The following is a 26,353-nucleotide window of genomic DNA, read 5'->3' on the forward strand; positions in this document are numbered from 1 at the left end:
CGGCATCTCGTCATAGAAGGGGGCGTGGCTTCGCCGAGGGGGAAAATAGAATCTTTAGAGAAACACAATTTTTCACTGTTTTTAGCCATTTTCTGGTGGAATATCAACTTATTTATCACATGCAAATGAAGTCAAGTGTAAATCGGGCCCATGTGGATGTTTTCTCACAGCAGATTGTTCAGTAGAAGTGAAAAAACGGCAGTTGTAGCTAGTGCTAGCATTAGCCCGATGCTAACATGTAGCATCATGTTAGCATTCTCCGTTTTTTTTATGTATTTATGGGCTGTTGAACCACTTTGCTCCTCCCCATGTCTTTGTATCTTTATTTAGTAGAAACTATATTCATATTTCAGCATTTGTTAAAGTAGTTTTTGAAAAATTAGAGAAAATTTTCATTTTTTCCAAAAAATTTTTTCCTCCTCAACTGTTTTAAAACATGACCATATATGGGCGATTCCAGAGATGCCGTCTGTATCTATAGGGAACTTTTATTGCTGGGTTGCAGGTTCTAGAATATGATGATGTCATCGGACCCAGCGGGGGGAGGAGCCATGTTTTCCTATTAGCAGCATTACACTTTCACAAGTCGTAGCTAAAAAGAAAATATATTAATAAAAAAAATCAGTCAGTGGGTCCAGGATGTTATAGTGAATGTTTTTGGGTTGTTTTGATCATAATTTCAGTCTTAAAGGGAAATCTACGGCTTGTTCAACAAAAACGTGTGTGGAAAATACAATATTCTATACGATATATGACAAATGACAGTTTTATTTGGGTCCTCGGCTCGTCGTCCGAGGGTAATGGCGGGTCCCGAAGCCACCGGAGAACCACTGATGTAAAACACTGGCATTTGCAGAGAATAGTTCTTTACTTTAGGCTACGGTGTTGAGGTTTCGGCCCTTGGGTGTTTCGCAAACTTGCCCCCCCCCCCCCTGACCTAAAGGATGGTTCAGCCTGATTCTGCTTCTGAAGACCTTTCTCTGGGCCGTGTTTCTACAAAGACACGATTCGAGTCGCTCTTGGAAGAGAAGCTGAAGCTACATGGTTTTGTCGAGTCGGTTGTTTTGGCATTAAAGTTGCTGAATTCGGTGTGATGTATTTGTGCAAACGTGAACCAGTGCTACGGCAGAACGTGACTGAAATGTTACGGAATAAACAAAGATTCAAGATGTGTGTCAGTGTGGAGTCTGTGAGTGGCTACAGAAAGAGCGCTAACACTGCACTCTCTAAACGATAGATGAGGTGATGAGACGCCTCCCTAACCAGTTTCCAGATGACGTTGGTGTCGGACGCACATGTTTAACAGTTTACGTGGAGACAGAGCGGCGAAAACGTCACACAAACGTCGGACACTTTCGGACACATTTGAAAGCTACAGCCAGGCCTTTGTAAAACTACATTACCATCAATTATACGCATTATTAAGCATCAATATTGTGGAAAGAGAAAATATCGTGGGCCTAAATAAGAAATTCCATTGGATCATCTAACGATTGTAAGGTCTACGATAGATACAGACGCATCTCGTCATAGAAGGGGGCGTGGCTTTGCCGAGGGGGAAAATAGAATCTTTAGAGAAACACATTTTTTCCCTCTTTTTAGCCATTTTCTGGTGGAATATGAACTTATTTATCACATAAATAAAGTCAAGTGTAAATCGGGCCCATATGGATATTTTCTCACAGCAGATTGTTCAGTAGAAGTGAAAAAAACGGCAGTTGTAGCTAGCGCTAGCTAACCGTTAGTATTAGCCCGATGCTAACATGTAGCAGCAAGTTAGCATTCTCCGTTATTCATGTATTTATGGGCTGTTGAACCACTTTGCTCCTCCCCATGTCTTTGTATCTTTATTTAGTAGAAACTATTTTCATAATTCAGCATTTGTTAAAGTAGTTTTTGAATAATTAAAGAAAATTTAGATTTTTTTCTAAATTGTTTTCCCCTTAACTGTTTTCAAACATGACCATATATGGGCGATTCCAGAGACGTCGTCTGTATCTATTCACCTTATTCCGCCCCGCCCACTTATGCCACTTTTTCCGTTGTCCAGACACTTCCGGTCGAGCGCGAAATTTTCTCACAGCAGGTTGTTCAGTAGAAGTGAAAAAACGTCAGTTGTAGCTCACGCTAGCTAACTGTTAGCATTAGCCCGATGCTAACATGTAGCATCAAGTTAGCATTCTCCGTTTTTTTCAAGTATTTATGGGCTGTTGAAACACTTTGCTCCTCCCCATGTCTTTGTTTCTTTATTTAGTATAAACTATATTCATAATTCAGCATTTGTTAAAGTAGTTTTTGAATAATTAAAGAAAGTTTTTCGATTTTTCTCCAAATTGTTTCCCCCTTAACGGTTTTCAAGCATGACCATATATGGGCGACTCCAGAGATGCCGTCTGTATCTATAGAAGGGGGCGTGGCCTCGCTGAGCGGGAAAACAGAATATTTTTGGGCACAATTTTTTCACTCTTTTTAGACATTTTCAGGCATAATATGAACTTATTCATCACATAGAAATAAAGTCAAGTCTAAATCAGGTCCATGTGGATGTTTTTTCACAGCAGTAGATTTCAAAAAACGGCAGTCACAACTAACGCTAGCTGACGTTACCATTAGCACGATGCTAATATGTAGCATCATGTTAGCATTCTCCATTTTTTTCATGTATTTATGGGCTGTTGAACCACTTTGCTCCATGTCTTTGTCTCTTTATTTAGTAGAAACTATATTCAGAATTCAGCATTTGTTAAAGTTTGAATAATTACAGAAAGTTTAGATTTTTCTCCAAGTTGTTTTCCCCCTCAAGTGTTTTCAAACATGACCATATATGGGCGTTTCCTTATCTATAGGCTCTTTAGAACACTGTGATGTTACGTGAACGCAACCTAACTTTAAATCTTAATATTGTGAACTATGCATTTGGTGGTAACAGGTTTCCTTGGTAACACTGAGGGGGGTAAGACAGTAAGAGCCCTGTTTGAAAATGTTTACATTCACTGAAATTAGCCTTGTATTATTTCCCATTTCACCTTTAATGATGGATGTCGGTGTTTACTCAGAATATATATATTTTTGTATCTCATCACAGATATCAGGATACTTCATCGGCTCCGCACACTTTCCATCTTGACACAATCGTTTTAGTTTAATCATGTGAAGAAAGAACTAGATCACAAAAAGAAGACGACGACCGCAAATGTGTAATAAAATACCACAAGTACTTCTTCATACGGCCGAGTCAGAGCATTATACAGTATTGTTACTTTAATCTTTAGATCCAAGCCCAATGCACGCCTTGTTTTACACCTTCTACACCGCGTCTCTACATGTAAATATAATCACAAGCATTTGGGGACGATATATTCACACTGATCTCAGGCCTGTAACATTTCTCATCCAAAATCTCCACATTCTCACACCTCAAACTAACGATCCCGCGATTAAATATCATCGATTACTATATTTATATCATATTGATATATTGTGATATACTGGCATATAAAAATATACAATCATTGGCTCGTGGCAAAGTATATCGTTCCCCAACAGAGAGAATCCCGTGCACTTTACAGACATACCGTAAATTCTCTAATACTGGCCTGTATTCTATTAGCGGCCGGGTCTCAAACAGGGGCCGGGTTCGGGCAAATTAAAGCCGGTCTCTAAAACAGGCCGGGGCTTTTATTAGAAACTATAGCAGTAGAAATATTCCCCATGTTAGGAGTTTGTCTCATACTGGTGTAAATGAAAACTCACGTGCAGGAAGTAACAAACTGAACCCGGGCCGAGGGCGACGCTGCGGAGGAGCTGATCCGAGCGTAACTTTGACACAGATTTAGCCACTTTTCAAACCTCCTGTGACCATATTTGGAAACAGGGCAAATGTTTATGACCCTCCAGGGTTTTAATGAAGTCTCCATCGCGTCTTCAAAGCACGTCCAGCTGCTCCGTGTGCAGGTCAGTCCCACGCCTCAAAATAACTCCTCCCATCAGCGCGAGCGTCTCGTCTTCTCTCGGGTCAGTCTCATGATCGATCACAAACACAAACGCTCCGTCTAAACTCGCCTTTTACACAAGATAACAACAAATAATCCAAGTCCGCGGTAAAAACGAAACAGAAACCTGCAGTGACACTGATGTCAAAGCTCCGCTAACAGCAACGAAACACTTCCTGTTGTCCCGACAAAATAAAAGGCATCAATGTTCCAGCCGCTGGGAGAGGGTTTGAAATGTTCATTAATAAATGAACCTAATATTTTAGGTGCAAATGGACACGAATCTCGTTTTTCTTCGTTTTCCTGGTCGTCCGTTTTGCTCAAATAGAAATAAAGGCCTGTCTCTAATTGTGGCCTGGTTCCAATAAAGGCCTGGTCCCAGATGCCCTGGAGTAAATAAAGGCCCCAGCCTATATTAGAGCATTTACGGTATATACAGTCTGGAAACACCGTAACCCTGTTCACATCATCCTATAAAACACATTTACTCTCCATCTGATTGTCTCACCATTCGGTTTCCGTTCTGACAATGGAGGAGATACAACAACTCTGCTCACGCTATTAAAACCTACACTATATCTGTGCGTAAGTGACTATAGAATATCATTTATTTGGTCCTTCTGCAAATCGCTCTCCTTTCCGACAATCGAGACGGGCACATTTCTGAGCTCGATGATGAGACAGAGGTGGGTAGTAACGCTTCTCTGCTGGGAATAATGATGTGCTCGTGGTAGTTTAAATGTTCATGGTTGATATTTGTCTGTAAATGTCTTTCTATCGCGCTTGACGAGCTTCTCCACGCGCTACAGTCCACCCTCTAGATCAGACAACTGGGCCGCACTCAGTCGAGGTCAGATACACAACGTCGCCTCTTTTGTATTAAATTGAGATGGGTTTTCCTGCATTCTGGTGCATTTTAGGCATTAACTAATAACTATTTTTGGCTCTTATGCTGCTGTGAAAAGAATCATCTCTGGTTTATATACACAGGGTAGTACAAACTAACGTATTAGTGAGAAACCCTGATCCTTTTTAACTGAACATGCTTAAAGTAAAACAAAAAAACAGCCTTCATCACAGCTTTCTATTAAAGAGGAGGTATTCTGCTTTCTTCAGTCCCATAGCACCAGTCTATATCACACTACAATGATGACAAACCTTCTGCTGGCCTGTAAATGCAGTAAATCAGAATAACTGCCTTGTATAAAATGTCTCTCTCAAAATGGCTGTAGTGAATGTCTTGAAATAGGCCTCTGTCTCTTTAAGAACCTCTGAGCCTTTCCGACACGCCCCCTCCACACAATCACGGGCCGGTGGATTCCAGGGCCGCACTCTGCCCCAGCAAACAAGACTCAATACTTCAACACAATCTTACTCAAGTTAAGTGTCACTAAAGTACTTTCTCTCCAAAAGGTACAAGTAACTGATTATACTACCCACCTCTGCTTTTGCACATTCAAAAAATCTTGAGAAAATGTGTAAATGTGGTCCTGTGACTCTTCAAAGAGACATTTCGAAGAGTCACCGCTGTGTTTTAATACACACATATGAGAAAACAGTCTTTTCTTTGTAGCCTTAGACCAGCCGGTTCGCTTGTGGAAGCTTATAAAATCAAAATACTTTAAGTGAAGGTCAATGCTTGTATAAGACAAAATAAAAGCTCTGGCCACGGATAGAACATGGAACATTCACAGTGAGTTTGCATAATCATGTCGGACGTCTGGTACTGGCACAGGAAGCAGTGTATGGCAGTGTCTTCATCCCTCCAGCTAAAACACCCCAGTCTTTATCAGGTCTGTTGTGGAGTTTGACAGCAGTGAGCAGAATCTAAAAGCCTGGGGATTTGTACAGGAATCTGGGATAAACCTTCACAACATGAGGTTTGGTTCATTCATCATATGCAGTTTTACTTTAGAGACAAGGCGGCACAGCTTAGTGTCAAAATAACGTTAGCCATGATCGAAAAGGCAGTTTGGAGACGCACGGCCGTGATTGGTCTAAACTGGTCGCGGGGTCTTGATTTTGAAGTTAACCTCTTATCAGTCGCCTAAACCAAAGGCATTCTGTCCTCTTTTGGCTGTGTAGCACGTCGTTTGAAAGCTAAGACCCACAAAACGGATCTTTTACCTCGCGTTGCTGCTGTGTTGTGTCACCTTTCTTTTTTTTCCAATTTTGTTGAGTTTTTGTGACATTTTTGTAGAATTTTTTGTCATTTTTTAGTTGAATTTTTGTGACATTTTTGTCAAATTTTTGTCAAATTTTTGTCACATTTTTGTCACTTTTTGTTGAATTTTTGTTGAATATTTGTCACATTTTTGTCACATTTTTGTCACCTTTTTGTGACATTTTTTGTCATTTTTGAGTTTCATTTTTATCACATTTTTGTCACTTTTTGTCGAGTTTTTGTGACATTTTTGTTGAATTTTTGTGACATTTTTGTTGAATTTTTGACATTTTTTTGTTGAATTTTTGTCACATTTTTGTTGAATTTTTGTCATTTTTTGGTAGATTTTTTTTCACATTTTTGTCAAATTTTTGTGACATTTTTGTTGAATTTTTGTCATTTTTGTGTTGAATTTTTGTCATTTTTTGGTAGAATTTTTTCCACATTTTTGTCAAATTTTTGTGACATTTTTGTTGAATTTTTGTGACATTTTTGTTGAATTTTTGACATTTTTTGGTTGAATTTTTGTCACATTTTTGTTGAATTTTTGTCACATTTATGTCGATTTTTTGTCACATTTTTGTTGAATTTTTGTCATTTTTTGGTAGATTTTTTTTCACATTTTTGTCAAATTTTTGTGACATTTTTGTTGAATTTTTGTCATTTTTGTGTTGAGTTTTTGTCACATTTTTGTTGAATTTTTGTGACATTTTTGTCAAATTTTTGTCACATTTTTGTCGAATTTTTGTCACTCTTTGGTGCTTTTTCCCCAAGAATCTTTCTGATTAGGGCAAAGCCAAACTGGAGAAAATGGGGTCGGTTCAGGTGGGAGTTAAGAGGTTAACATCAACATACTGCTTCCATTTGTGGCACAGAATACTCGCAGATAATCTAACAAATGTCATTTTTCATGCTACGAAACGTTCACCGCTGTCCTGCTCCCCGTGAATAACGTGACCAAACATAAAGTTGTGCCAAGGTTTGACAGAGGAGCCGAAACTGAAGCTTCATAACGGTGATGGTTTGAGACGCGAAATATCAGGGCTGGGACAAAACATCAGATTAATGCACTTAATGTTTCAGGATGTTTGACACAGGGCCTCGTTTCCTAGTTTTCAGTAAATGGTTTGATTTTGAGAGTATTTTAGCTTAACTTTGAACACAACACACTGTTAAATACTGTGTGATATTGATTTAGTTGGTCACTTTGTAATAATATTGGCAAAATCCTCAAGGTAGGGGGTTCTCAGAGTGTAAATCCACGACTCAAGGGGTTCGCGAGGCAAAAAAGGTTGGGAACCAGTGTTATAAACTACGCAGCGGCGGAGTGATCTGCGAGAAAATAGTCCCTGTGATCGTTCATGTGATGCAGGTCAGTTATATTCCAAACTCTATGGACACAGACATTTATATGGTTAGTCTGGTGTTATGAGTGATGAGCGGGTCACACTGTTTCTAATGCAGGCTAGCTGATACCATAGACTTGCACTAGCCTAGCATTAGCCTAGCGCCACGAAACTCTTCAAATATAAGAACTGCATGAATTAGAAAAAAAAACATCTCCAGAAATCAGCAACACAATGAGGCCCTATGTCAAACATCCTGAAACATCCCTTTAACACGTCAATAAATGTCAAATGCATTTGGTTTATAAACTTTGGAGTCATGACTTTTAAACATTTTAAGGTAAACTTATCATTTATAATTATTGTATCGCAATACGTATCGGCCCCTGAGTATCGTGATACGTATCGGATCGTGACAAAAGTGTGTAAGATATACGATAAAGTGGATCCTGCAGCATCTGTTCTCCAGCCCTAATTACGTATATATGTATATATAAATATACATCTATATATATATATATATATATATACAAAACATGATGAATCAGTCAACGCCTTGAAGTTGGCAGTACATTTCTGGTCCTTGTACTTCTGAGTTACTCTAGAAAAAGGTAAAAAAATGAAAGAAAAAATGAAAGAAAAAATAGTAAATAGTTGTACACTGCAAAAAAGTGAATATCAAGCATTGTCTTAAATGACTTGAATTGAGGAAATGTTTCTTGTTTTGAGCGGTTTTCACTCATTTAGACACTTTTCCTGATCGGACCGAGTTTGCTTTGCTTGTTTGAGGACATTTCAGACCAGTTCTAGGGTAAATCTCGCTTGAAATAAGAAAGTGAAATTGCCAATGAGATAAGACCAATTTTCTTTCCCCATTGGCAAAGAAAATGACCTGAAATAAGGACGAAATGTATCGAAACGAGTCAGAAACATCGAATTTTTGTGACATTTTTGTTGAATTTTTGTCATTTTTGGTTGAGTTTTTGTGACATTTTTGTTGAATTTTTGTTGAATTTTTGTTGAATTTTTGTTGAATTTTTGTTGAATTTTTGTTGAATTTTTGTTGAATTTTTGTCATTTTTTGGTTGAATTTTTGTCACATTTTTGTCTAATTTTTGTGAAATTTTTGTCGAATTTTTGTGACATTTTTGTTGAGTTTTTGTCATTTTTGTGTTGAGTTTTTGTCACATTTTTGTCTAATTTTTGTGAAATTTTTGTCACTTTTTGTCACATTTTTGTTGAGTTTTTGTTGAATTTTTGTCATTTTTTGGTTGAATTTTTGTGACATTTTTGTTGAGTTTTTGTCATTTTTTGGTTGAGTTTTTGTCACATTTTTGTCAAATTTTTGTCACATTTTTGTTGAATTTTTGGGACATTTTTGTTGAATTTTTGTCGAATTTTTGTGACATTTTTGTGACATAGATTAGTATAAACATTTTTGTTTATACTAAACATTTTTGGAGATGTTTATACTAATCTAGTTTATTACTAGTTTATTACTTTTCGCAGTGTTGGCTTTCGGCTCGCTCCTTATTCAATCTGCAAAAAGTATTTAACTAGATCAGTATAAACATCTCAATTTGAGCACAATAATCCACATTTTAGTTGTTTTGACTAGTTAAGAAGTTGTTGGGCGTTTGTCCTGGATTATTTCACTTGTTCTGAGATGTTTCTGACTCGTTTCGATACATTTCGTCCTTATTTCAGGTCATTTTCTTTGCCAATGGGGAAAGAAACTTGGTCTTATCTCATTGGCAATTTTACTTTCTTATTTCAAGCGAGATTTACCCTAGAACTGGTCTGAAATGTCCTCAAACAAGCAAAGCAAACTCGGTCCGATCAGGAAAAGTGTCTAAATGAGTGAAAACCGCTCAAAACAAGAAACATTTCCTCAATTCAAGTCATTTACGCCAATGCTCGATATTCACTTTCTGCAGCGTGAGAGAAACAAACCCCGAGGTGGATTTCCCGAGAGAATCAGAGCGCAGCCTCTGACTCCGACTAAACGAAATCCGAGACGCTCTGGAAGCATGTCCGTCCGCGGTTAAACCCTGTGTTGAAGGAGGCCCCGCGATCTCGCACGGAACACGCCCCTCGTCGTACGAAAAGAAATCGGCAAACTCGTAATGCTACCTTAAATTACCGTCTAGGCTTAAAATCGTTTGCAAAAAACACATTATGCACCATTCAAGCGCACACACACACCTCACGTCTGGGAAAAATAAATAAATAAATAGATACAATCTGTAAAAGGTGCATACGAAGAGAGGAGCGAGGAGCCCCTTTTTTAAAATACATTAAAGTCATTTTGTGAATTCATCCGCTCACGCAGTCGCCTTGTACTAAAACGCAGACGCACACGCAGGTTAAAGTCTATACACGCGAACACTAACGCCCTGCTGCGATACTTAAAACCTCTTAAAAGTCTCCTAAAAGAAACTGAGCAAAAACACATTTAATTATAAGACCGGCGCCCCAAGGATAGATTGTTGGATGGAACAAAATATCACGGCGAGCCGGGTTTTGCACGATAATAAAAGGTTAAATACACGGAGGGAGCGGAGAGAGTGCGTGGCTGACGGGTCGGTCATGTTTAGAGGAAGAGGAGGGGGGTGACTTTCAAATCGCTCACTCCAGACTTCGAGCTCCTCTGCCCGAAAACATTCCACACGCAGGACTCTCGGTGGCGAAACAAAAGAAAGCAAAAAACGGAATGAGGAGGACGGTGCGAAGAGCAGGGAGAAGGAGCGAGGGAGCAGCAAGGAGCGCTCGAGGTATCAGGCAAAAGGGACCGGCTAAACCGTCCCTCCGGGGACTCAGCGGGGGAAAGACGAGGTGGTCCGTCTCTGTCAGTGGCCCCCGGGGGTGTGTGGTCTGTCCCTCAAAACCCCCTCCCCTGTTTTGTCTGGGAGCGGAGTGTGATATGAATGCCCTTCCCAGGCTGGCAGAGCTGTGCTCAAGGATCCTTAGCTTTGGAAGAGGAGGAGAAATTTTCTCAATACAGCGCTTCATAATCAGAGAGGGCTGAGCTCTGACCTCCAGAGGACGGGCCAGACTGTGTCCGATCCTCCGTGAGCTGGTCTGCTGTCCGCTGGCCTCAGGGCGCCAGAAAAAACAACAAAGAAATCAACACTGAAGAAGGAAATGAAAACAAACACGTCATATCCAGGAAGTCCCAAACGAACTCCCTGTTCCATCATTTCTTTCATTTTTGCTTCTCATCTGCTCTTTACCGTCTGAGGACAGAAACTGTGAGGCACTTTAGAGACACACTCGAGTGGACGAGTGGAGACAGACACAGCATACACGCAGTAGAAGAGAGTATAGAGCATATACTTGACTACAAACGCACACGTACAGACGCAGGACCAGCTCATGGCACTGGCCCCACAGTCCTGTCGGAGCGTCCCGAGCAGAGGCAGTGGGTGTGGGCGGTCCGAGCCTCGGCTGCAGCGCCACAGAGAGCCTGAGTCTGAGAGGACAGAACCAGCTCTACAAGCTGGTCACACACTCCATGTCATCGTCCTCCAGCAACGCACTGTTCCTCTGCCCTTCTGACTCCAGCAGCATCTGCCCCTCTGAGCCCAGCAGCAGGGACCTGCGCTGGGACCCCTCCCCCTCCTCCTCCTCCTCCTCCTCCGCCTCTGTCCCGAGGGCTAACAGCTCCTGCCGCTCCTCCACAGAGGACGGCTCGTGGACGGAGCCTCTGCTGCCGCCCTCGGACCCGCTGCCCTCGCTGCCTCGGTGGTCCCTGTGCGTGCCGGGGCTGTGCGGGGGCCGTAGGCTGCAGTGGGCGCCTGAGCTGCTCGGGGCGAGGGCCGCCGCGTTCCCGTTCAGGATGTTGTTGGCTGCGTGTTCCATCTCCTCGATGGTCATGTCACAGGCGTCTGCCAGCTCCGCTTTGGTGGCCTCGATGAAGGAGGGGTCCTGGGCGAACTGACCCAGGCCTTCGGATATTAGCACCTGCAGAGAGGGTCAGAACCAGGGTTATCGACAGCAACCTTTACGTATGTGCAGAAAACACTCAAACTCAGGGGCGGACTGGCCATATGTCCGTTCTGGAAGAGCACAAAGGGGCCACTGGCTCTAGGGCCACCGGTCCCGCCTCAACCGAGCTTTACCCAAATCTAAAAGCTTAAAAGAAAAGCATCAAAATAGTGACGAAAACGAGGATGAAAACAAAGCAACGGAAAAAAAATCTATGAAAAACCAACAGAAACATGACCAAAAAAACCGGCAAAAAAGAAAAAAAGCCAAGAAAACAGTGTTAATTTCGTCGTCTAAAATAGGACTAAATAAAAATGAAAAGGAGAGACTAAAATCATCCAAACTTGTATTGAGCGTCTGAAAGAGCCTCAGATCATGTAAATTCTCTGGTAAAGGATCAGCTCTGAGCTTTGTTCATGTGGAGCAGCTCCATGAAGCAGAGGACTTTGATTAAATATGATTATAATGAATATTGTGAATGAAAAGTGACATGCAATTTTAGTCGACTAAAACTAGATAAAAAAGATATATTTTTGACTAAATCTCGACTAAAATTGAATTACATTTCCGTCAAAAGACTAAGACTAAAACTAAATAAAAACATGTTGTCAAAACTAACACTGCATGAAAAAGCAACAAAAAAAAGCCTAAAAAAATTGACAAACGTTGTGACAACATGTCAAAAAGTTCCTATCACTTTTGTTCTTCAGATGAGAAGCTTTAGATTTGGGTAAAGCTGAACTTGAGAAAATGCGAGAAAATATGTAGGCCTATTTGTGGTGTGCGCATTTACGCTAATTTGGGCCAGGGCCATTTTTCAGTCCCAGTCCGTCACTGCTCAAACTACTGCTCAGTTCTCATATTTGAATGCACACTCTGCTTTGGGTGAGGTTGGACTCCAGGATGGGAAACACTGATTTATGTCTGTGGCAAATATAAAACGCACGCTTACTGCCTCCACCAGGCTGCCCGCACTGCCATGGGACAGTGAGCAGGAATCTTTGCCCAGCAGAGAGGGCACTGTGAGGGACAGGGGCCGCGGGGATCTCCCCGGGGCTCCGGAGGTGCTGGGGGTGGGTGTCCGGCTGTTCCCATTACTGTCGTTATACCTGCAGGAGAGACAGAGTTATGCAGAAGGAAAAGTGTTCGCTCACATGCAATTCAAAAGTAAAATCAGACACAGCCCATTTTCCAGCACCTCTCTTGGTAAATGACCCCCCATGTGTGTAGAGCAGATCACTTAGGTAAAATAGCCATATTTCCATTAGCTTATAATCTGATTATCGTAGCATGTGTGTTGCTATTTGACCAGAGTGCCATTATTTGTTTGTAGTTTGATGAATTTCATTTTAGCCATTTTTTTTAACCCCTTAACTCCCACCTGAACCGAGCACATTTTCTCCAGTTTGGCTTTACCCCAATCCAAAAGCTTCTGGAAAAAAGCTGAGATGAAAACTATGATGGAAATGGGTCAAATAAGTGACGAAAAATTTATGGAAAAATGACAAAAATGTCACAAGAGATTGACAAAAAATTGATGTAAAAATGACAAAAATGTGACAAAAAAAATGACAAAAATGTGACAAAAAAATGACAAAAATGTGACAAAAATGTGACAAAAATGTGACAAAAAATGACAAAAATGTGACAAAAATGTGACAAAAAATGACAAAAAATGACAAAAATGTGAAAAAAATGACAAAAATGTGACAAAATGTGACAAAAATGTGACAAAAAATGACAAAAATGTGACAAAAATGTGACAAAAATGTGACAAAAAAATGACAAAAATGTGACAAAAATGTGACAAAAAAATGACAAAAATGTGACAAAAATGTGAAAAAAATGACAAAAATGTGACAAAAATGTGACAAAAAATGACAAAAAATGACAAAAATGTGAAAAAAATGACAAAAATGTGAAAAAAATGACAAAAATGTGACAAAATGTGACAAAAATGTGACAAAATGTGACAAAAATGTGACAAAAAAATGACAAAAAATGACAAAAATGTGAAAAAAATGACAAAAATGTGACAAAATGTGACAAAAATGTGACAAAAAATGACAAAAAATGACAAAAATGTGAAAAAAATGACAAAAATGTGAAAAAAATGACAAAAATGTGACAAAATGTGACAAAAATGTGACAAAATGTGACAAAAATGTGACAAAAAAATGACAAAAATGTGACAAATTTGACAAAAATGTGACAAAAAAATGACAAAAATGTGACAAAAATTTGACAAAAACTGACGAAAAAAATGACAAAAAGTTACAAAAATGTGAAAAAAAAATGACAAAATGTGATGAAAATTTGATAAAAATTTGACCAAAAAATAACAAAAATGTGAAAAAAATGACAAAAATTTGACAAAAACTGACAAAAATGTGACAAAAAAATGAGAAAAAGTTACAAAAATGTGACAAAAAAATGACAAAAATGTGACAAAAAATGACAAAAAAAATGACAAAAAGTTACAAAAATGAGTTGAAAACCCAACAAAAAAATGATGGAAAAAAACATGACGACTTGAGGAAAAAGATCCTCTCGGTTCAGGCGGGAGTTAAGAGGTTAAGAATTATGTCGGCTACTATTTCTATTCCTCACGGTGTGACCCGAGCGGGGGTCACGAATCCCTTTTACTGTTAAAATGGGGGTTTGCGGCGCCAAAAGGTTGAGAACCACTGGTGTAGAGTGTAAAAGTACTGTACCAGGGCCCGCAGTTCACTGAGGGCAAACTGGTATTGAGCTTTTCATGGGAGTTCGTGCCCTCGAGCCTCAGGAAGGGCACCCGCTGGTACGAGGCTTCACCGCCTGAGGGGAAAGACACAAAAGCCATGATTGATGAAGCCAACAGTGACCTCTCTTTAAAACACACTGCACATCCAAAGCTGAGGTACCCGTGGGACTGGCTGGAGGCGTGGAGCACAGCCGGCTGAAGAGAGTGGGTGAGTGACTCCGTCTGAGGAGAGGACTCAGCCCGGCCACCGCCAAAGCCTGGACAGGAGACAGAGGTCAGCAGAACTGTAGGACACGGCTGATACTGACTCCGAACAAACCTGGTGATGTACGAGGTGCAGCGGGACGGCTGTCTTTTGGGAAACATCTGGCTTTGACTGTCTCCTGAGACACTCTAAGTGAAAGGATGATCTCCGCCCTGGAATCACAGACACAGTTGAAATGTTTAGAATGAAAACACTTATTTGTTTGACTTAAGGGGAGACACTACAGGCAAAACTCAATTTGTTCAGTTTTCAGGTTTTGGGCCAAATCTGTCTCTGAACATACAAGCTTTCACCCGGAAACAGAAAATATGCCTAATCTTCACAATAACATGTTTAAATATTGCGCTGATTCAATGTTCCCCCATAGACTTATATGGGAGAACACAATTTCAAGGGCCTTTTTCTCAAAACACATGTTTCTGTCATTGTGGCGACACTATGTCCACGTCAGTCGGACCTAAAGACTTCACATTTTCCAGCCTTGGACTGAACAATATTTGGAAGATTTTTTCAGAGGGATTTTTTATTATTTAATCCCTTAAGCCCCATTTATTGAGTTTTGAATGTCAAAAAATAAGGCGAAAATTACATTTTTACAATTGTTTCCACTAAAAAACAGCTTATTTTAAAACTAAACAAGAAATCCTGAATCCCCTCTGAGAAAGTCCTGGCAACTCATTCATCAATAAAATGAAACCATAAATTTGAATGTAGCTCTGTCCATTATTCAGATTTCATCGCCGAAAAGATGATTTTTAGGCATAAAACACCTTGTTCTTATATGAAAAGATAAAATGACAGAAAACTTGCCATGTATTTTTTTCTCACATTTATTCCAGTGATCGACAGCAACAGTTTCAAATTGAAATCTGTAAATATACATTTTTTTTCCCTCTTCCCCTGCAGTGTCTCGCCTTAATATATTAACAATGTCACATGTTATCATTCATGGCGTTACTCGTGTTAACTTTTTGCAAGATTGTCCAATTGACTTAAAGCAGTACTAAGCAACTCGTGCCCCTAGAGGCCGTAAGCACCACTGCAGGTGTCGTAGCAAGTTAAGGTTTTTTCTTCATGAATTGTCCGTGAGAGTAAATCCTACACTGACAGAAAAGACAAAGGGACAGAGGGATATTCAATATCCAATTACACAATGGAGATAATGCATTGTGGCTGTAAATACTGTTTAAGTGGTGCTAGCCCGCACTTAGCTTTGCCTGTTAGCCTGTTAGCTTCTTCTTCATGATTCCACTAGTGTGTATTGGGCCTTTGTATAATTACACAAAATTAAACAATGTGGATTTTCTAAGCGGATAAAAGGGGGGACTATATTGTAAGGCGTAATAATACCAGGAGTAATTAGAAATCCGCAGTAATCTTCACTTTACTGTGCGGATGCCAAACTACTCCTGGTATTATTACTACGTTATGTGACAAGATTTGACAAAATGTAAAAAAAAAGACAAAAAATTTATAATAAATCGACGAAAAAATTGACAAAAAATTACCAAAAAAATAAAAAAAAATGACAAAAAAATATGACAAAAATTTGACAAGATTTGACAAAATGTAAAAAAAAAGACAAAAAATTTATAATAAATTGACCCAAAAATTGACCAAAAAATTACAAAAAATTACAAAAAATTACAAAAATTGACAAAAATTTGACAAAAATGACAAAAAAATGACAAAAAAATGACAAAAAAATGACAAAACATTTATAATAAATCGACGAAAAAATGGACAACAATTACCAAAAAAATACAAAAAAATGACCAAAAAAAATTACAAAAATGTGACAAAAAAGACAAAAAAATGACAAAAATTGACAAAAATTTGACAAAAATGACAAAATGTAAAAAATCCGCACAGTAATCTTCACTTTACTGTGCGGACGCCAAACTACTCCTGGTATTATTCCGCCTTACAATATAGTCCCCCCTTTTATCCGCTTAGAAAATCCACATTGTTTAATTGTGTGTAATTATACTTTGTAGTGGAACACTTCACGTAACCATATTTAAATAGGGAAAACGTGGAAGAGCTTGGTAGCTTCTATCTTGACCTGTTTTGGAGCTATAGAGGAGAGAGGGAGAGGCTAAATGCTAACGCCGTCTGCGCTGTGTTTACGTGACTGAAGATCAGACAGGTCCTAAAGAACTCGTCACAGCTCAGGTAAGAACATATCTCAGTGTGGAAAAACGGTGGCCTGTTCCTTTAAGCTTCGGACCCGAATCAACACCTTTTTGTTAATGTGTTCGTTGTGGTGAACAGGTCTGAGCTCATTCCACACATTAGGACGTTATTGGAACATGCAGGGGGAGGAAAACACATCATTTTGACATCTTTAAACCCCGTATAGTCCCTTTAAGGCTCACCCAGAGAGGTGGGGCAGAGGAACACTCTTCGGGGCGACTGCCAGCCTCCTCCTGCTCGTCTCTCCTCCACCTCCTGCACCTCCTCCATGGGACTCAGCTGCTTGCAGGTGTCGTCCTGGTACACCAGCCTTAACCCACACAGAGAGACATGAGCACCCGCACAACAACACGCGCCGCACAGAGATAAACCGAAATGGCAGATTTTGGTCTCGGGGACAGTACATGTCAGAGGAGAGAGAGCGCACGTCCTCCCTGTCGTCGGCGAAGCTCTCGTCGTACGTCTCCTCCATAGAGCCCTCCCCTCTGCAGATCATGGGCAAGCGGCTGTCGCTAGAGTCCGAGCTACGGGTGGACAAACGCACAAAACACAAAGGACAGACCGACAGCAAAAACATGAAAATAAAACACGGACCACAGGGAGACAGAACACACACAGATAACCACAGGCGTCAAACGGGAAAACGGCAGCGACATGCTTCACAGGAGGAGGCTCGGCTCAGGCAACACCAGGAAACCCTTTCGCTAGTCGAGACCCCGCCCTCCCACACGCAGGTTCTGGTTTCTCAAAGCTCCCGCTACAGTTTGGGAGGGTCTGTCGTCGCAGATGTGGAGCTCAGCGTGTCTGTGAACGGCACTATACAAAGAAATCTTGGCTGTCAATTTTTTGGAACCAAAAAATTGACAGCCAAGCATCTGACTCTGCGAGAGCTGGATTCAGCCCAAGCTGACGGAGTTAAAGACTTTATTCCAAATCAATACGGTCTCAAAGCAAGGGGAGTTTTACTTCCGGACCGGAGAGGAGGCGGGACTGTGGAGAGGAGGCAGGACTGTGGAGAGGAGGCGGGACTGTGGAGAGGAGGCGGGACTGTGGAGAGGAGGCGGGACTGTGGAGAGGAGGCGGGACTGTGGAGAGGAGGCGGGACTGTGGAGAGGAGGCGGGACTGTGGAGCTCTATGGATACAGACGGCATAGAAGGGGGCGTGGCTTCTCCAAGGGGGGACATAGAATCTTTAGAGAAACACATTTTTTCACTGTTTTTAGCCATTTTCTGGTAGAATATGAAGTGATTTATCACATAAATAAAGTCAAGTCTAACTCGGGTCCACATTGAAGCTACAGAGCCTCTCGTGAGTATTCATACACCTTGGACTTTTGCACATTTTGTCATGTTTACAGCCCTAAACATAAAGATTTTATTTGGATTTTTTTTACTGAACGTTCACACACAAGTAACTGACAACTGTGAAGTGAAAGAGAAATGATACATGATTCTGTTATTTTTCAAAAAATAGAAAAGTGAAAAGTGGGGCGTGCATAAGTATCATACAGCATTTTCTGAGTGTATTAAATTGCCTTTAAAACATTCCTAATGACGGCAGAATGTTCACACCTTGGCCTAACGGTTAAATAGAGGCACCTGTGTGTAATCTACTCTCAGTTTAATTTCAGCTGTTCTTTTAGGCCCTCAGAGCTGTGGTCACTGAACAACATCATGATGGTCAAGGAGCACCAGAGAGGTCAGGGATAAAGCTGTGGAGAAGTTTAAAGCAGCGTTAAGTTATACAAAGATTTCCCAAGATTTAAACATCTCCCGGAGCAACTGTTCAATCCATCATTCAGAAATGGAAAGAGTAAAGCACCACTGCCAACTTACCAAGACACGGCTGTTCACATAAACTAACAAACTGAACAAGGAGAACACTGGTCAGAAATACAACCAAGTGCCCCAAGATAACTCTGGAGGAGCTGTGAAGTCCTGCTGCTGAGCTGGGGGAATCTGGACATGGGACAACTATAAGTCGTATCTACACAAATCTGGCCTTCATGGACGAGTGGAAGAAGAAAGCCATTATTGAAAGGAGGCCATAAGAAATCCTGTTTGAAGTTTGTAGAAGTCATATGGAGGACACAGCTCCATGTGGAAGAAGGAGCTTTGGTCAGATGAGACAAACGTTATGTATGGAGCAAACCTGACACTGCTCATGGTCCTGAGTGCACCATCCCCAGTGTCAAATATACGGGGGGAGCATCATGCTGTGGGGCTGCTTTTCCCCAGCGGGAACTGGGAAGAACATGGATGGAGCCAAATATGGGGAAATTTTGGAGGAAAATGTGCTGGAGTCACAAGAGAACTGAGGCTGGGGCGGAGATTCACCTTCAGCAGGACAATGACCCGGAACACAAAGATAAATCTACAATGGAATGTTTCAACAAAAACATGTTAATGTGTTAGAATGGCCCAGTCAAAGTCCTGACCTAAATCCTATTGAAAATCTGTGGAATAATCTGAAAACTGCTGTTCACAAACGCTCTCCTTCTAATGTGACAGAGCTGGAGTTGTTTTGTAAAGAGGAATGGGCTAAAATGTCAGTCTCTACATGTGCTAATCTTGTAGAGTCAAACCCCAAAAGACTTGTGCTGTTATTGCAGTAAAAGGGGGTTCCACAAAGTATTCATTCATCTGTATGAATACTTATGCACGGCCCACTTTTCGGTTTTCTATTTTTTGAAAAATAACAGAATCATGTATCATTTCGCTTTCACTTCACAGTTGTCTGTTACTTGTGTGTGAACGTTCAGTAAAAAAATCAAAATAAAATCTTTATGTTTAGGGTTGTAAACATGACAAAATGTGCAAAAGTTCAAGGTGTATGAATACTCACGAGAGGCTCTGTATGTTCAGCAGAAGTTCCGTGGTGTTGCCTGTGTTAGCGCATTGAGCTACGGCAATAGAGCTGAAGAGCCAAAGCGTAAACAGGAAAAGTTTGAGGGAAGCCGATATTTTAAGCAAAATGATGTAGCAATAAAAGCAACAGTTCATGAAAGCCACAGGGTCTAAATCCTCGTCAGATGTTTGTTTGTTTGTTTGTTTGTTTGTTTGCATCTCTCGTATCGTTCCTCCTCTGATGCCGATACTCTGTGTTACAGGTCGCACCAGATCAAACTCACATTAACGCTAATGCTGCCTTCACGTGCTCTCATTGTGGTAATAAGCCGAATGCCCATCTCGGGTCGCCCGGTGCATTATGGGTAATGGAATTTATTTCGGCTACCAAACAGTATTGACAGATAGCGTGAAGCAACGAAGAAACTCAGATTTGGGCCGTTTTAACCGCTGGAAAGTTGATGATTTAAAGCGTTTTTGTCGTCGCCGTGGAGCTCGTTACAATGTTAGCATAAAGTCTATTTTTACACGAGGGCTGCGAACGGAGACACAGAAACTGAAAGAACTGAAGACCGTTCATAAGTAGCGATGCTTCAAAAGTGACGTTCAGTCCTGGTTCACAGAGTTGGAAAAACTATGTGAGAAAAACATTTCTGCCCCTTTAGGCGACTGTTGGGCAAAGTGCAGGGTCTGAAACTGTGGCCTCAAGTCCCGACATTCAGGACATTTAAACTGGAATGAGAAATAAAAACATAGAATCCTTCTCTCTTTTTTTGTCAATAAGGAAGTGGACAGTAAACAAAATCTTTGTTTTAATTGGGACCAGGCACACACATAGGCTAGGCCAGGGGTTCTCAACCTGGGGTCGGGACCCACTAGGGGGTCGCCAGAGCATATAGATAAAATATATATTTTAATATTATTATTATGGTGTCGTAGCATACGTGCTATTTTACCAGGGTGCCATTAATTGTTCTAAATTTAATTCATTTTTGTTTTAGCCATTGTTTTTTTTCTGTTTTTTAAGAGTTATATAGTTTAACCTCTAAACTCCCGCCTGAACCGAGAGGATCTTTTTCCTCACGTCATTAGATTTGTTTTCCATCATTTTTTTGTTGGGTATTCAACTCATTTTGTAACTTTTTCATCATTTTTTTGTCATTTTTGTGTCACATTTTTGTCATTTTTTCGTCCATTTTTTGTCACTTTTTTGTCAATGTTTTCTCACTTTTTTGTCACATTTCCATCCTTGTTTTCGTCTCAGTTCTGTCGCTATTTTCCCAGAAGCTTTTGGACTGGGGGTAAAGCCAAACTGGAGAAAATGTGCTCGGTTGAGGTGGGAGTTAAGGGGTTTAATGTCCATGTTTTTCCCATGGTCTGACCCGGGTGGGGGTCACGATCCTAATTAACTGTTATAATGGGGGTCGCGGCTCTAAAAGGTTGAGAACCACTGGGCTAGGCCATCTGAATTAACTTTATTTGTATTCTTTTTGTTACGAGTGATCTGATGGTACAACACGGCTAATCGATCGCTAATGTGACAGATGGAAATTTACCTTCTATATTTAACATCAACACTGTTTTGAAACTTCCCCCTGTGATTCCAAGACTAATTTAAATGATTTAAAAAGTGTCGGTGTCCTGTCATTCCCCGGTCCACTATGGTCCACTATGTTCCACTATGGTCCACTATGTTCCACTATGTTCCACTATGGTCCACTACGGTCCACTATGTTCCACTATGTTCCACTACGGTCCACTATGGTCCACTATGGTCCACTATGTTCCACTACGGTCCACTATGGTCCACTATGGTCCACTATGTTCCACTATGGTCCACTACGGTCCACTATGTTCCACTATGTTCCACTATGGTCCACTATGGTCCACTATGTTCCACTATGGTCCACTACGGTCCACTATGTTCCACTATGTTCCACTATGGTCCACTATGGTCCACTATGTTCCACTATGGTCCACTACGGTCCACTATGTTCCACTATGTTCCACTATGGTCCACTACGGTCCACTATGTTCCACTATGGTCCACTATGGTCCACTATGGTCCCACTATGGTCCCACTATGGTCCCACTATGGTCCCACTATGGTCCACTATGGTCCACTATGGTCCACTATGGTCCACTATGGTCCACTATGGTCCCACTATGGTCCACTATGTTCCACTATGGTCCACTATGGTCCACTATGGTCCACTATGGTCCACTATGGTCCACTATGGTCCACTATGGTCCACACTATGGTCCACTATGGTCCACTATGGTCCACTATGGTCCACTATGGTCCACACTATGGTCCACTATGTTCCACTATGGTCCACTATTGTCCACTATGGTCCACTATGGTCCACTATGGTCCACTATGGTCCACACTATGGTCCACTATGGTCCACTATGGTCCACTATGGTCCACTATCGTCCACTCCTGACTGTTCCCTCGCTTTCAAGATATTGACAACATAAATATTTGCAGGAAATGTCACTTGAGACTTATCGTCTTTAAACAAATGCCCATAAGTCTTACGGTTTATGGCTCAGACTCCAGTGTTCTCGCTCCACCTGGACTCGCTCACACATTTCAATGACAGTGGTTTGTTTGGGCTGAAATCAGGAGCCTGATTGACCCACACATGCACAGTCGAGACGGGCATTTGGCTTATTACGAACTGTTATGAAGCAACACTATGCATTTAGCTACGCAATTATAACAGAGTCTCTTTTTCCAATTATCGTCATGTAAATAAAAAGGATTAAAGAAGACACAAAGTTGTCCAGTGGTTTGTTTGAGCTCGTGAAGGCAGCACTAGACAAACCCCGAGATCAGATCACCTGCTGCTGTGAAACATTCAGAAATAATCCACATTTGCTTGACATGGCATCATTAAACAGAGACATGCACTGTTGGCTAATGCGTAAAATACATTTAACCTTTTACCCCCAGCTGAACCGGGCGCATTTTCTCCAGTTTGGCTTTAAATCTAAAAGCTTCTTAACAAAAATGGTCAAAATAGCAACGGTGACAAAAACCCCACAAAAAAAGTTAGCCTGGGAATCCCCGTGCTGCTGTGAGCGCTCGAATCCTTTCAATCTTCAGGCGGGACCAGGGCCGGAATCTTTGCATGGATTTGGGGACAGAACGAGGAGGGACGGCGAGACGATGGCGCACTGATCGACAGACAGAAGCTTGAAAAAAAAAAGTTTATTTGTGAATCCAACATGACAGCAGCAGGCGCGACGCCATCTTTTGATCAAGCTTCAGACCGTGTTCGAAATACCGTAAATTCTCTCATACTGGCCTGTGACCCTCCAGGGTTTTAATAAAGTCTCCATCGCGTCTTCAAAGCACGTCCAGCTGCTCCGTGTGCAGGTCAGTCCCACGCCTCAAAATAACTCCTCCCATCAGCGCGAGCGTCTCGTCTTCTCTCGGGTCAGTCTCATGATCGATCACAAACACAAACGCTCCGTCTAAACTCGCCTTTTACACGAGATAACGACAAATAATCCGGTCCAAGGTAAAAACGAAACAGAAACCTGCAGTGACACTGATGTCAAAGCTCCGCTAACAGCAACGAAACACTTCCTGTTGTCCCGACAAAATAAAAGGCGTCAATGTTCCAGCCGCTGGGAGAGGGTTTGAAATGTTAATAAATGAACCTAATATTTTTGGTGCAAATGGACACAAATCTCGTTTTTCTTCGTTTTCCTGGTCGTCCGTTTTGCTCAAATAGAAATAAAGGCCTGTCTCTAATTGTGGCCTGGTTCCAATAAAGACCTGGTCCGAGATGCCCTCGAGTAAATAAAGGCCCCGGCCGATATTAGAGCATTTACGGTAGTTTAGCTTGAAAGTTTACAGCGGGTTCGTCGCACGTCATCTGATACGATGATGCGATTGGCTGTGGCTACTGCAGACGCATAGACATTCGTAGCGCCCAAAAACAGTTATTTTAGCCATTCCAAAGTTAAGTATAGGCATTTATATGATATATTGTACCACTACCACTATGGAGCACTAATTGTCGTGATAAATATTAGTGTTTTCTGGAGGTATTTTTCAAACACGGAAGACAAAGCGCTTGGATTCAGTTAACTCCGCCCCCTCTCTCCGCGCATACAACTTTATCGTAGTAGAAATATAAAAACACAGCAAAAAGTGAAGTTATTTGATGATGCAGTTATACGGTGTTGACATCTGCAACACAGCTTCATGAATGGCTAACACTTGATGTGACTCGCGTTGGTTAAAGTTAATCCACTTTGATTCTGGCGAAGGTTCATCAACATCCATCAGAGACAGTCACAGAAAAACACTGTTCAGACTGAGAGTCGCCGAATCCCGGAGAGAAATTCCTGGTGAGTGGCCTCTTCTTTAGGAAGGTTGAATAAAGTCTGTCCTTTCGCGCATTTTCGCCACATAATCATTAGGTAAGAAAAACAGGCGTGTCCAGAGTAGGTTAGAAAGAGCTCCTCCTTCACAGCTTTCTGAGCAAACATAACATCTGTTCAGACGTTCAGGGGTGCGTTTGTTTTCTCTGCAGGGGCAGCGCGGACGAGTCGGGCACTTCCTTTTTTTTTTTTACGACAGAAATAATGTAAAAGCTGTTTAGCAGACGTCGAGCACTTCGGTTTCCGCTGTGACGACACAACTGAACAGGTGAGTCGTTCACCAGCAGAGGGCGCAGCAGCTGCTCAGAGCAGGATTCAGGAGGATTACTGAGAGCTGCGTGAATGAACCCAAAAAACACTCTTGGGGTGTTTTTGATAAGGAAACAGCAAAACAACATGGCCAAAAGCTCAACTTGTGATACAAAAAAGGGACAAAAAGCTGTGAAAATGTGAGAAAATCCAACAAAAAAGCGATGGAAAAAAATGTCCAAAAAGTGGCAACAACGCAAGCAAAATACTTTTGTAGGTCTTAGCTTTCAAATGGGGCGTTACACTGGCCCATAGGCCGTGACCTTATGGACTCAGTAAAGCTGAACTGGAGAAATGCACTCAGTGAGGCGGGGATTAAAGGAAAAGGCCACCGTTTTTCCACACTGAGATATGTTCTTACCTGAGCTTTGACGAGTTCTTTAGGACCTGTCTGATCTTCCCCCGTTCCTTCAGTCACGTAAACACAGCGCAGACGGCGTTAGCATTTAGCCTCTCCCTCTCTCCTCTATAGCTCCAAAACAGGTCAAGATAGAAGCTACCAGGAGTAGTTTGGCATCCGCACAGTAAAGTGAAGATTACTGCACGGATTTCGAACTACTCCTGGTATTATTACGCCTTACAATATAGTCCCCCCTTTTATCCGCTTAGAAAATCCACATTGTTTAATTTTGTGTAATTATACTTTGTAGTGGAACACTTCACGTAACCATATTTAAATAGGGAAAACGTGGAAGAGCTTGGTAGCTTCTATCTTGACCTGTTTTGGAGCTATAGAGGAGAGAGGGAGAGGCTAAATGCTAACGCCGTCTGCGCTGTGTTTACGTGACTGAAGATCAGACAGGTCCTAAAGAACTCGTCAAAGCTAAGGTAAGAACATATCTCAGTATGTAAAAACGGTGGCCTATTCCTTTAAGAAGTCTAACTAAGTGCAGATATAACAGCCGTATCGTTGTAAAGCGAGCCTTGTTAGCATGGTTAGCTCGATTTCTGCTTTTGAAACAAAAGCGAAACAACAGGTCCATAGCATGAGGCGTTGCTATGGACCTGAACCAGCGATGTCATTTTCAGGGCATGAACGGCAGGAGCTTTTGCACGAGAGTAAGGAGAGCTACAAGCCTGCACACACACACACACACACACACACACACACACACACACACACACACACACACACACGAGTGTCCCTGGTCACATACCGCATGAGGGAGTCATAAAAACACGTCCTGCTCAGCCACATTTCAGATAGAGAGAAGTAGGAAACAGAAAGTGATGAAATGGTCCAGAGGGTTAGAGATGCAGAGAATACAGCGTGACAGAGATCAGAGCAGAAGAAACAGCCTGGTACAGAGCCGTGGGAAGAGGTTTTAGTGAGGGGGCGCTGAGGGACAAAATGTACCCCCAAAATACTTTTTCTGTGCATAAATCCTATTGATTAACCTCTTAACTCCCGCCTGAACCGAGAGCATTTTCTCCAGTTCAGCTTTACCCAAATCCTGTAGGCCAGTGTAACGCCTCATTTGAAAGACCTACAAAACTAAATGGATCTTTTTCCTCACGTCAGATTTTTTTTCATCACTTTTTTTGTCGGGCAGTCGTCTCATTTTTGTCAAATTTTCGTGACTTTTTTGTCACTTTTTCGTCAAATTATTCACATTTTTTTGTCAAATACGTATCACTTTTTCGTCCATTTTTTCACCATTTTTCATCAATTTTTTCTCACTTTTTTTGCAATTTTTTTTGTCACTTTTTAGTCCTTTTTTCGTCCTTTTTTTCTCAATTTTTCGTCACATTTTTCTCACTTTTTTGTCAAATTTTTGTCATTTTTTGTAAAACTTTTGTCATTTTTTTCTAAATTTTTTGTCACTTTTCCTCAAATTATTTGCATTTTTTTTGTCAAATTCTAATCACTTTTTCGTCCATTTTTTCAAAAAAATTCGTCCATTTTTTAGCAAATTTTTTGTCACTTTTTCGTCCTTTTTTTCGTCCTTTTTTTCTCAATTTTTCGTCAAATTTTTGTCATTTTTTGTAAAATTTTTGTACAATTTTTGTCATTTTTTGTAAAATTTTTTTCCATTTTTTGTCATTTTTTCGTCAAATGATTCGCATTTTTTTTGTTAAATTCTTATCACTTTTTCATCCATT

The 26,353-nt window shown here is 41.0% G+C and overlaps 1 protein-coding gene across 12 annotated transcripts in view; it reads right to left on the bottom strand.

The window, feature by feature from the left end:
• Window positions 1-10,334: 10,334 nt before the first annotated feature.
• The window catches only part of cacna1c (calcium channel, voltage-dependent, L type, alpha 1C subunit), a 373,377-nt gene continuing 357,358 nt past the window's right edge, over window positions 10,335-26,353 (bottom strand). For 8 of the 12 annotated variants that reach the window (XM_079552351.1, XM_079552357.1, XM_079552358.1 and 5 more), the window contains 8 exons: window positions 25,408-25,434; window positions 17,098-17,217; window positions 16,876-17,003; window positions 14,552-14,649; window positions 14,393-14,489; window positions 14,204-14,306; window positions 12,442-12,598; window positions 10,335-11,465 (listed from right to left, as the gene is read on the bottom strand). In XM_079552351.1, the coding sequence (XP_079408477.1) occupies window positions 10,995-11,465; window positions 12,442-12,598; window positions 14,204-14,306; window positions 14,393-14,489; window positions 14,552-14,649; window positions 16,876-17,003; window positions 17,098-17,217; window positions 25,408-25,434 (1,201 nt within the window). In that variant the 3' untranslated portion in view covers window positions 10,335-10,994. The remainder of the gene's footprint in view (window positions 11,466-12,441; window positions 12,599-14,203; window positions 14,307-14,392; window positions 14,490-14,551; window positions 14,650-16,875; window positions 17,004-17,097; window positions 17,218-25,407; window positions 25,435-26,353) is intronic. The other 4 variants (XM_079552350.1, XM_079552359.1, XM_079552349.1 and 1 more) reach the window with 1 other exon arrangement.

Source organism: Gobius niger, assembly GCF_951799975.1.
Source record: "Gobius niger genome assembly, chromosome: 2".
In the NCBI taxonomy this organism is placed as follows: domain Eukaryota; kingdom Metazoa; phylum Chordata; class Actinopteri; order Gobiiformes; family Gobiidae; genus Gobius; species Gobius niger.